Source organism: Zeugodacus cucurbitae, chromosome 4, assembly GCF_028554725.1.
Source record: "Zeugodacus cucurbitae isolate PBARC_wt_2022May chromosome 4, idZeuCucr1.2, whole genome shotgun sequence".
Taxonomy (NCBI): domain Eukaryota; kingdom Metazoa; phylum Arthropoda; class Insecta; order Diptera; family Tephritidae; genus Zeugodacus; species Zeugodacus cucurbitae.
The window spans coordinates 6986138-6998311 of record NC_071669.1 but is presented as its reverse complement, the minus strand read 5'-3'; the positions used below and the strand labels follow the sequence as shown (position 1 = coordinate 6998311).

Below are 12174 nucleotides of genomic sequence, written 5' to 3'. Positions count from 1 at the left end.
ACATTTTAGTCTAATTGAAATTGGTTTTTTACATTTTTGTTAGACATTTTAGTCTGAATTAATTTTTTTTTTGATTTTTGTAGACATTTTAGTCTAATTGAAATTGTTTTGAATTTGTTTTTTTTTTTTTTTTTGATTTTTGTAGACATTTTAGTCTAAATTAAATTGTTTTGATTTTTCTTTTTTTTTACAATGCACAAAATAAAATAATAATATTTTACTTTTAACAATAAAATCACATAATTAGCTTGTTGAGCAATGAAAGTTTAGCGCGACTCTTCTTCTTCTTCGGTCTTTCACTGGGACGCTGTCTGTCTCTCAATGGATCTTCCTGCTCCAAAGAAACTGCCGAAGTTCTAGACTCGATCTGATGGAAATGCATGCACTCAATAAACTGTAAGTATCTCAATTTCTGGCGTAATCCTTCAACTGTCTTCAATATTTTCGAAAAATCAGTATGCACTTCTAACTGTTGGCCATTATCACGTCTTGCGTTGTTACGTAGGCTCCGCTCACTAATTGTACTGCAACTGCTTGTGCTTACATCATCGAAGAATTCGTTGGTCAAAAAATCATTATTCATTGCCATTTTAGTTGATTTTTGTTTCTTTTTTTTTTGAAGATTATATGAGGAGAAGAACTCTCTATCGTGTACAAGTGTAATCGTTGAAAGTTGAATACTAACTGATTTTCGCTTGCAACGTTCAATATTTATATTCTTTCGCGACAAGGTAGTGCATTAAAGGATATTCAGGTGATTTAAATACTAGCAGCACAGGTAGCAATATTGTTCTAAAAGGATAGTAATATGCATACATATTTACATACCTTTAAAAGGTATTACAAATGAAAGAATAATACGGTTTGGTATGCACGTAGAAATGCTGTGAAAACATAATATACCTGATTTCATTCCTGCTAGTAAATACCAACACTTTAATTAGCGTGATTTCTGGAATTTTACATATAGCTGTCGCAATTTTAGTTTTTCACATTTTCTACGGAAAAAAGGTAATTTCGTTCTCGAATCTTTACTTTGTTGAGGTGCAAAATATTGCTTAGATCATACTGCCGTTGTTTTCTTTTATCAACTCCCATACCCTTGCATGAAGGAAGTAATTTTCTTGCAGGTAAAACTAGTAGGTAAGGTTGTTGCTTTTCCGAATGCTTAACAAAGATTATATGTATTTTAGTGAAAATCCAAATGTAACTACAGTAGAACTTCTATAACTCGGAGATCTCCATAACTCGAAATTTTATACATATATGCAATAACGTTTAGAAATCAATTTTCATACAAATTTCCTTCCATAACTCAAACTTCCTTAACTCTAAGTTCTACATAATTCGAACTCTTGAATTGCCAATAGAAGTAAAATTCCATACAAATCTCCTTTCATAAATCGAACTTTTCGGCCAGGGCATAATACAAAATTTAAAATTTTACTATCGAGGCACAATTTTAAAAGAGTCTCTCTATATCGTATGGAGGAGAACAAAAAATATGATATTACTCTAATGGATTTCATAAATCATGTAACAAAAGCATGGGATACAGACGTCGAGAGCGAAACAATAGCCGTTGCACTTGGCAATTGCAGAATACACGTTTTAATCTATTTAAATAAAACGTTATGCGAAGTAAATAATTAAAACTGTGTATAAATCTACATTTTACAGAAAAATCTATGTTTTTGAAAAATTTTTGTTTTAATGAAAATTTCTCTAACCCGAAGTTTTTTTTGCGGATTATGGTGATTCGAGTTAGAGAAGTTCCACTGTATTAAGGCGTTAGGTAGATTTGAAAATTACAAAAAAATTGTTTATCGTAGTAAATAATAAAATATATTTAAACCAATTGATCCGAATTTTAGGAGATGGGCCAAATCAATATTTTAAACTCATTTATCTCCAAACTCAATTTTTTTATTCGATGAACAAGATTTTTCGAAAAGTAATGAAGCGATTTTGATAAAATTTTACACACATCTTTGAAATAACATTATCTAATTATTGAACAAAGCATTTATCATGGCATGGCGAAAATTTTATCAAAAAAATTGTTTTTTATTCAAAAATCTGTCAAAAAATCAAATTTTTTTATTATTATTTTATTTTTTATATTATATTTAGATTTATATTCCTTCATCCAATAACGAGATTTATCCTTGTAACTACCAACGAAATATTTATACCCTGAACAGACAGGGTATATTAAGTTTGTCACGATGTTTGTAACACCCAGAAGGAAGCGTCGGAAACCCTATAAAGTATATATATAAATGATCAGTATGTTGAGTTGAATCGATTTAGCCATGTCCGTCTGTATATATACGAACTAGTCCTTCAGTTTTTAAGATATCGTTTTGAAATTTTGCAGTTGTTATTTTCTCTTCAAGAAGCTGCTCATTTGTCGGAACTGCCGATATCGGACCACTATATCATATAGCTGCCATACAAACTGAACGATCGGAATCAAGGGCTTGTATGGAAAACTTCCGCATTTTACTACATATCTTCACGATATTTGGTGTGAGTTATTGTTCATAGAAATAATTTAATATCCGAAAAAAATGTTGAGATCGGTTCACTATAGCATATAGCTGCCATACAAACTGTACGATCGGAATCAATGGCTTGTATGGAAAACTTCCACATTTTACTACATATCTTCACGAAATTTGGTGTGAGTTATTGTTCATAGAAATAATTTAATATCCGAAAAAATTGTTCAGATCGGTTCACTATAGCATATAGCTGCCATACAAACTGAACGATCGGAATAAAGAGCTTGTATGGAAAACTTCCGCATTTTACTACATATCTTCACGAAATTTGGTGTGAGTTATTGTTCATAGAAATAATTTAATATCCGAAAAAACTGAACGATTGTTCAGATCGATTCACTATAGTATATAGCTGCCATACAAACCGAACGATCGGAATCAAGGGCTTGTATGGAAAATTTTCGCATTTTACTACATATCTTCACGATATTTGGTGTGAGTTATTGTTCATAGAAATAATTTAATATCCGAAAAAATTGTTCAGATCGGTTCACTATAGCATATAGCTGCCATACAAACTGAACGATCGGAATAAAGAGCTTGTATGGAAAACTTCCGCATTTTACTACATATCTTCACGAAATTTGGTGTGAGTTATTGTTCATAGAAATAATTTAATATCCGAAAAAATTTTTCAGATCGGTTCACTATAGCATATAGCTGCCATACAAACTGAACGATCGGAATCAAGGGCTTGTATGGAAAATTTTCGCATTTTACTACATATCTTCACGATACTTGGTGTGAGTTATTGTTCATAGAAATAATTTAATATCCGAAAAAATTGTTCAGATCGGTTCACTATAGCATATAGCTGCCATACAAACTGAACGATCGGAATCAAGGGCTTGTATGGAAAACTTCCGCATTTTACTACATATCTTCACGAAATTTGATGTGAGTTATTGCTCATAGAAATAATTTAATCTCCGAAAAAATTGTTCAGATCGGTTCACTATAGCATATAGCTGCCAGTAGAGTAAGTTTTTTACTTACTTTTTCTTACGTCTTTAGATTTGCTTAAACACATAGTTACTAAAAGAAATGCACCTGTGAAGAGTATATTAGCTTCGGTACAGCCGAAGTTAACGTTTTTTCTGGTTTTAGTTTTTTTTATATTTTGGATGAACTAATAATGAGTTGTGCAGTCCGCAGTGCATTTTTTAGACATTAAAGGGGATGAGGTACAAATGGCGGAGTTTACTGAATTTTTAAATCAAAATTTCACAAAATGCTTTTTAAATATGTATCTTTGATATGCTGAATTGTTTAATTAAAATATATTATCGTATTTATTAAAAAAGTGAACTAAAGAATCACCCCTAATCACCTAATCTCGTAATAGTAATTGTGATTTCAATGTTACGTTTTAATCTTAAATTTAGGATTTATAATAATTCCATAATCATTTTAATATCAATAAATTCAAATAAATGAAAGAGAGAGGGAGAGAAAAGGCTAAATTATACATTGAAGAAGTTTTTGCCTGTGATGTGGCAATTATTATGAGGGAAATTTATCTGATATTGCTAGGAAATAAAGATCGGGCCCAGATCGTTATACTAATATAGTCGACGGCGTTAGCGCACAATTACAGAATGTCCCTTAACTATCATTTTGAAGCAGTAGATACAGTAAGTAAATCCTTATCCTTATAGAAGCAAAATAAATGCCTCTTTAAGCTGTTTCTACTAGGCTATTTTTGTAAATATTATATTGACAGTCACCTTGGAGTTGAAGCTCCCCCAGACACATCAAGAGAACATTCCTGTAATACGTTGACGAAATATAGCCTGAACGCCATTCACAAATGAGCAACATATTTACTGACTGCCTCCCCGAGAATGGTGTTCTCGTGACCAACTTCGTTCCGGATATCCATCCATTTCATTCATTCCGAATCATATATTTGCAATGAAACACTTTTCTCTCTATGATCCGACCCCGTCGAAAAAAGCTTTTTAGTCATCCTGATAGCATTCAATTTTTTATTGAAGCAATACTTTTTTTTGGAAAAAAATTTAAAAATGTGATTTAAAAAGTTTGGAATTATTCAGAAGCATATATGTTTAGTGAAAATCAGCTCTTCTATTTTACAATAAAAGCCTTTTTCTACAACATAAAAGTATATAGCCATGATTCTCTGACGAGATCTTTTAATTTACAACAACACCAATGTACTTAAGCGCTAAAATATACAGAAATGATACTCAAAATTTTTGTTTTCTTAATTTTTATTCAATAAATACATTTCACAATTTTTTTTTACATTTTTCATAAACTGGTAGTCAAATTTATAGTTCCCGCTTTAGCAATGAAGAACTATAAACTTTCACACTCCGCCAATTTTTAATTTAATTGTTAACCAATAATTTCATTATTTTTTTCCGTAATCGTGCCATAAATGTTCGAACAGTCAAAAAAGTCTAGCGCGACAGCTGTGTCGCGCATCTCCTGGCGTGGACATCCGCTTGATGGCGGGCATTCCTGCTTCGAGTTGCCGGAAGTGTTCGCATTCCACCAAATGCAAATAACGCAATTTCAAGCGCAACTGCGTCACTGACTCCACCAACTGTGTAGTTTCCGCATAGATTTCCATTTCGGACTCCGCTATTTCTTCTGCTTTCAATATATCACCCTCGATGGGGTTTTCGTCTTCAGCGAATGTTGGCATGCGCATTTCACTTGCATAAACATCGAGTTCGAAAGAGTGGTTTGCCATTTTGAATTTGTTTTCTTTTTTAGTTTTAGGATGAAAAGTGTTGTAGAACTTTAGTGTTCGTAGTCACTGAGAGGACGAAGATTGACTGATGTTAAAGAGCTATTTTTGGCTCGTTTTATACTAAATTTTAGTATGGGATGCTCCGTATTTAGTTATAGTTTAGTGTGCAAATTTTTAAGGTAAGGGATTTCCTGAGGCAACTTTGCGCCTTTTTTCAAGAGGGCGTAACTGTAGCGTAACTTCACGCTAAAAACACCCAGATGAGTTTAACTATTAAGCATATGAGAACAAAAGCAGTTATTGTTCTACTTTTTAAAGGGTCACGCAATTCTAAATTATCCGTACGTAAGGATTATTATTTTCGTGTTCAAGGTTAAATGTTCACTATTGTTACTCATTCATTGTTTCAACAGCATATCTTATGCACAAGATCTTTTACAAAAGAATTTAGTTTTTGTAAGGATTATGCAAAATTTACATAAGGATATTAAAGGGTTTTTTGTACAGAAGAGTCCAGAATCGTCTGCATTGTTGTGATACATTGAAAAGGAAAGAGTAATTTTCGTTTGAGTAGCACTATTTTTTAATTACCTGTCCGAAGTATAATAGTATGACAACATATAAATCTTGATCTTAAGAGTTTTAAAGATTCTCGTTCAAAAATTATTAAAACACGTATTAAGGTAAATCTCTTCTTTATTGTCTATTATTCTCAAAAAAAATTATAGAAAATTAGTCTTTAAAATGTTCTGTAAATCACTGAACAAATTTTATAAAAAAAAATATTGTTTTTCTAAATATTCATCTCAGATCTAAATTTCGTAGGAAGAAATCCATTTTAAGAGATTAACACTAATCTGAAGGTTAAATGAGTTATATAATGGCAATGTGAGATTTTTAACTTAATGAAATGTTATATGGTATATTGTTAAGGTATTTCAAAAATTGTGATACAAACTAAATTTGAGAAAGAAAAACTGACAACTGTTTCTAGGTTTAACCGCTTTTATGGCTTTGGACCTGACCCCAAACAATGGACAGTTTTGTCACTTACACTCTGATCTTATTCAAAGAGATCAGATTCAGGGTACAAAGTCGAATCTTAAAATCTAATTAAGGGTACGTCAAAGGACTGTTCTTTAGTAGTCTAAGTACATATATATTGGTTCGCAAATATATCCCTTCCGCCATTTGTCTTTTGAATTTCGCAACTATGTATAAAGCGCTACAGAGCTCGTGTCTGGCAATACTATACATCTTTGAAAGGTCTTGACATAACCTACAAAACGACATTTTGGATTGGATATTGAGTTTAACAGTTATAGACGTGTAAACATGGAGTTCACTAATGCCGAAATTCGCGTTCCGTGAGATTAATGATGTTTTGGGGGACTCTATCACCTCGGAGGAATGGTTTCGACGATTCAGTGCGGGTGAAAACGACACCATGGCCAGCCAGCGGAAGACCTGTGACGACGAATACAGATAAAATCATGGAAAACATCGAGTTGGACCGACATGTGGCATCTCGTGACATCGCCCAGGAGATGGGAGTTAGTTACCAAACCACTTTAAACCATCTGCGAAAGCTGGATACACAAAAAATTTTAATGTTTGGGTGCCGCATGATTTGACGCAAAAAACCTTCTGGTCCGAATCAGCGCCTGCGATATGCTGCTGAAACGGAACGAACTCGACCCATGTTTGAAGCAGATGGTGACTGGCGACGAAAATGGATCACGACAATATCAAGCGAAAAAAGTCGTGGTCGAGGGCCGGTATATCGCCTCATATAGTGGCCAAGCCGGGATTGAAGGACGGCCAGGAAGGTTTGGCTGTGTGTTTGGCGGTATTAGAAGGGAATCATCCACTATGATCTGCTCCCATATGACCAGACGCTTAATTCTACCATTTACTGCGAACAACCGGACCGCTTGAAGCAGGCGATCGACCAGAAACGTCCAGAATTGGCCAATAGAAAGGGTGTAGTGTTCCACCAGGACAATGCCAGACCACACACTTCGTTGATGACTCGTCAGAAGCTACGGGAGCTGGGAAACGGCACATATTTGAACTAAATCCGGATACTATAACTCTTTTTATAAAGCATTGAATAAAGAGCAAAAAAGCTGAGATATTTGCCGACCTAATATTTGGGAACCATTGAATCTAATTTTACCTTTATTAATATTTGGCAATAATTCGTTCCAGTTTCGTTTATCTTGAACTAGTCTGACTGAAACAGTCGTAAATTTTTTTAATGATGCTTCATTATTGAAAGAATGTTGTGTAAACTAATGTTTTTGTTCTTGAGCATGCCCCACACCTTCTTACAACTCGTCCTTTCTTTGAAAATCGCTAAAAAGTCTACAACTTACCTGTGTATACCATAGTGTGTTATATATAGGCTTCTATCTACCTGTGCCGCTAATTTTACCTGTCCTAGGTGTTCTCCGCGCAACTCTTAATTTACGATATTTCACTTTTAAATGACCATGTGTTTAGCTATATATTAGAATGCGTCTCTTACTAAATATTCATTCAAATATTTGCATAGAACAAATCAACATCGATCATCTACTAAGTTCATTTCGCAAAAGCTGCTACATTACATAAATATACACACATTACAAAATGGCCGAAAGCTTGATACACGAACTTAATACAGAATTTAATGATATGGGCTTAAATGCTAAAAAAGAAACTAAATATAAGAATCGTACAAGAGGTAAACATTTTGATAGGAAGAAATATCGCTTCGCAAATGAACAGCCCCAAGATATGGATCACTACATGTCATATCATGCTTTAACGGACAGCCAGGACATCACATACGTTTGTTCCTCATGTGGCGGCAATCTATATTCGGATATTATTAAGGAAGATGCGTCCAACGATAAATTGTATTATCAGTTAATTTGTCCACGCGGTTGTGGCCAAACGCCAACGGATCAGTTTGATGATGAACAACTGCACATACCACCCACGGAAGCACTCTACATGCCAAACTATCAACCGCATGCATTACCACATAATACAGGGAATTTTCATAAATTTAATATGCCCACGAATACAGGCTACACAACAAGTTATAACCCCTATCAACAGCAGTATATGCCTACAATGCCAAATAACGATTACAGATTTGATCCGACCACCGCACTTGCCAACGCTCGCACTGCACGTTTAAATCAGGTGGTCAATGCTGTCGATTGTGCTAATTGTTATCCTATGACTATTAAGGAGCGGACAAATCGCTTTGAGGCATTTAAGCGTAAGCATGTACGGCGCGCAGAGTATCAGTTGAGAAGCGCTAAAAAGTATGGTGACGATGCCGCGCCTGATTTCAGTTCGGATCTATCATCAATGGCTGAGGGCATGTTTGAGTATTCGGAGCGTATACGTCGTTTCTACGAGCAAGTGCAATATGGTCAGGGTTGTGACAAATGTGGAGGTTTGCAATAGAAGTGGAATGTACTTATTTCGAAATAAGTCTTAGCGTAATGGTAATGGATGTTAAAACAATTTATTGTACATAAATATTATATGTAAATACAACAAAAGCTATTTTAAATAAAATTTAATATAAAGCATGATCAAAAACCAAATCCTGTTCTACCAAAGTTCAATAATTTTATATAGTAACAGTATCCTTCTTGAATCTTTCCACATCATATCTTTTAAGGACGTTTTTGAGGTGTCCATTTCGTTCACTTATTTCGTTGTCACGATAGCTTAAGTTTGTTTACAATTTTAAGGGTCAAGTTTGTTCTGATATTGGGAAGTTACTCGAGGTCGTTTGTTTCAAATTATCGCATAAGGTTAAGCGAGGGCCTGGAGAGGTCATATGAATTAGACAAGCTCTTATACCCGAACTATAATTAAATACGGTAAACTGCTATTGATCAAATTTTGGACTGAAATTTTTATATTGAAAAATCTGTCCATTTGAATCATGGACTTAATATTTATTTATATACATAAATATATTCATTTTTAATTACTATATATAGACAGAATATAATATATTTACTTATTATAAACTTGACTTGGTGGCATTCGATATATATTGAAAGAATTCTTTCAAAATGTTCTCATTCTCTTTATGTTCCACCACACCAATAAACTGCATGGCAACGAACAGCATTAATAAGACCGCAAATGTACAAGCCAACCACATGGAAAATCTGGAAAGAAGCGGCTAGTTTAAGACAAGATTTTTATTTATATAGCATATCGAAGGCCGTCATATCAAAAAGTGTAAAGAAGAACTCCAAGAGTTCTATTCATTCAAAGACTTGAATTGATTTTGAGTTCATAAGACCCGAATACGGCTATAAGTCGTTCAAGTATACCTAGCTTAGATGAATTTGGACTCAAGAGCGTTAAAAAGGAGGAAATTTTACATGTCCTCTAAAACATTTAATCTTAGTTTAATAACGAAATCCGTCAAATATCTTTTTAAAATACATTTTTTAAAGCAAAATGGGTTTCCAAATCTTCTTACTTGCACATCCCGTATTTGAAATACTTCCTTGTAAGCTATATTTGTTTATTTATCACTATTCGCTTTATATTATTATAAACAAATATTTCACAAAAAAATAAGAAGTCAATATTTATTTCAAAATATTTTCGAATTTCATTGCAATGCTCCCAGTGAATTGAAAGAATATTTTTTTAAAAAATTTATTGTATTCATTATACTTGAGTGGAATCAATAGTGGAATAAATTAATCGTCTCTGTGTTCTGAATTTTCACTCAATTCATTCATATGACTTGTCTTCTCCCAGTTGATTCACTCGCATTACTTCGTAGAAAATTGCGAAAATCACTGTACAAAAAAAGTTGCTAACCCTACACCCTGTTTCAAATATAGTTTGAGTGATTGATCTTATCAAGAGAAGTCCTTTGCTTCTTTATTCATATTAATTCGAAACTGTGAACTGTGATCTGTTGGATTAGACATTTCAGACAGCTAAACTCCGAACCAAATGTCATATGTTTTATAAAAGTGGAATCAAATCACTGAAGCCTGTATATTTTCAATCTCGTAGAGTTGAGCGCTAAAGTTGACTTTTCTGAGGAGATACTACAGTGTTTGGTTGAAAATAGTTCATGAAAACCGCTCACCGAGTGGGTACTAAGGTGGAGTATTTTCCTTTAACTTAGATTAGGGATGTGATAAAAATACGAGAGCTTTATTCCTCTCAGATCACATAATTCATATCCCGAAATCAAAAAATCGAAATTTGTTAGTTTTATTTTATTCTATAAGTTATCTGAGATTCAAACCATTTATTTAAATTTCATGTAAACATTTTCATAATCTTCATTTAAATAATTCTATATGCTACAACAGTATATATAACTAATAGAATCATGTAAATATAAACAGTAATTTTCAATAATGATAATTAAGTAAAAACAAAATCAATTGCACAACATATCTTTATCCGGTTTTTTGACGCTATATCACTTTTAATTGCATTACTGGAAGAAGTCCCTAAATGTTAACGGAGCAGCCGTTATCATCTCTTCTACCACTTTCTTATCGGAGCCCTTATTGTGAAATACTGTGAAATATACGATAAGACCAATTATGAGAACTACTATGATCACTGTACAAAGTATGCCGAGTAGCAGAGTCACGGCACATTCGAGGCAGCTGGAAAAGAATAAAATTTATGAAATTAGTCAAGAGAGTTTAATTATGATCTAGTGAAATTTTAATGGGAGTTATGCGTTGTGCCATATTCTCTCTCTGCCTTAGAGATAAGCTGGCAAAGAAGCTGGTGATTTACTTACCAACACGCAACCTTTCCTGTACCCTTAAGAAAACCGCATATAACACCACACATTCTAAATGTTATTTGTTAAAACGAATTTGATTAGCCGCTTAAAAGAACCGTTTTTTTCAGATATGACCAATCTATGACGCACGCAAAGAAAAATATTTAAATTGTTTTTTCAGATGTGTCTTCAAACTTCATAGATATCTTTACATTAAAGGGAGACACAAGTTTCGAATCATTACAATTTTGAAATGTCTAATATATTTTTCAATAATATAAATTAACCCTTAGATGATCATCCAAACGATGTGCTATAAATTTCAGAACTGGAAAACTTAGTTAAAAATCTCAGCTTCACAAATTCAACTGAATATAGATTAGGTTAAGTGGCTGTCAAACGACGCACCTAGGCCTTTGGGAGGCCCATTGTGAACTGAAGATAAAATCATATAAACTATCTTTGGTTCATTTTTAGAAAATATTCTCATATATTCTTATCAAGACAGTGAAATTGTATTTCACTCGCATTACAACGAACATTTACTTCTCGAACGGTTAGTAAAACGCATGCCTGAATGTAAACCCCTTCTTGAGCTTCAAATCTTTATATTTCCATCTTATATTAAATAACATACTAGTCAAATTTTATAACTGTAATTATGCCAGCTTAAAGATAACATTCAGCAATCAGCTATTGATGTCATTAACCTGAGAACGGACTCAAAATAAAACTCATCAATTCTTGCATAACTGAATTTTCCATATCAGCATCTGGACTTTTGTGATAAACAAAAGCTGCAAAGCAAATTGATAATAAAATTATTAATGCAATAATCACAATGCATGCGGTGGCACAAAATACGTTGTATCGACAGCCGCTGTGAAAGAGAACAATCAGAAAGGATTCGCATTATCAGGGCATTACTCTGTTGTATTTTGAACTTTGCTTCAAATAAATATAAAGAATGAAGTTATGGTTCGTACCAACACATATTTCTTCCTAAGCTTGGCCCTTTTTACAGCTGTTGAATAGTTTGGCTAGCCTTTTCACTATTACCTTGTGAAAATAATTTATAATTCTTACTCTGA

The 12174-nt window shown here is 33.3% G+C and overlaps 1 protein-coding gene across 1 annotated transcript; it reads right to left on the bottom strand.

The window, feature by feature from the left end:
- Nucleotides 1–10583: 10583 nt before the first annotated feature.
- Nucleotides 10584–11295, bottom strand: LOC105208555 (protein midgut expression 1-like). The gene is made up of 2 exons (XM_011178469.3): nt 11099–11295; nt 10584–10958 (listed from the first exon to the last, which is right to left on the bottom strand). The coding sequence occupies exons 1-2, from the start codon at nt 11149–11151 to the stop codon at nt 10781–10783; spliced, it is 231 nt and encodes a 76-aa protein (XP_011176771.2). The 5' UTR covers nt 11152–11295; the 3' UTR covers nt 10584–10780.
- Between the last annotated feature and the right edge of the window lie 879 nt (nt 11296–12174).

Excerpts from the sequence above, each read along its gene's own strand:
- LOC105208555 (XM_011178469.3), bottom strand. The coding sequence starts at position 11,151 with ATGTGTGGTGTTATATGCGGTTTTCTTAAGGGTACAGGAAAGGTTGCG. Across the intron at positions 10,959-11,098 it reads ACAGGAAAGGTTGCGTGTTG|CTGCCTCGAATGTGCCGTGA; the intron begins GTAAGTAAATCA and ends ATTCTTTTCCAG.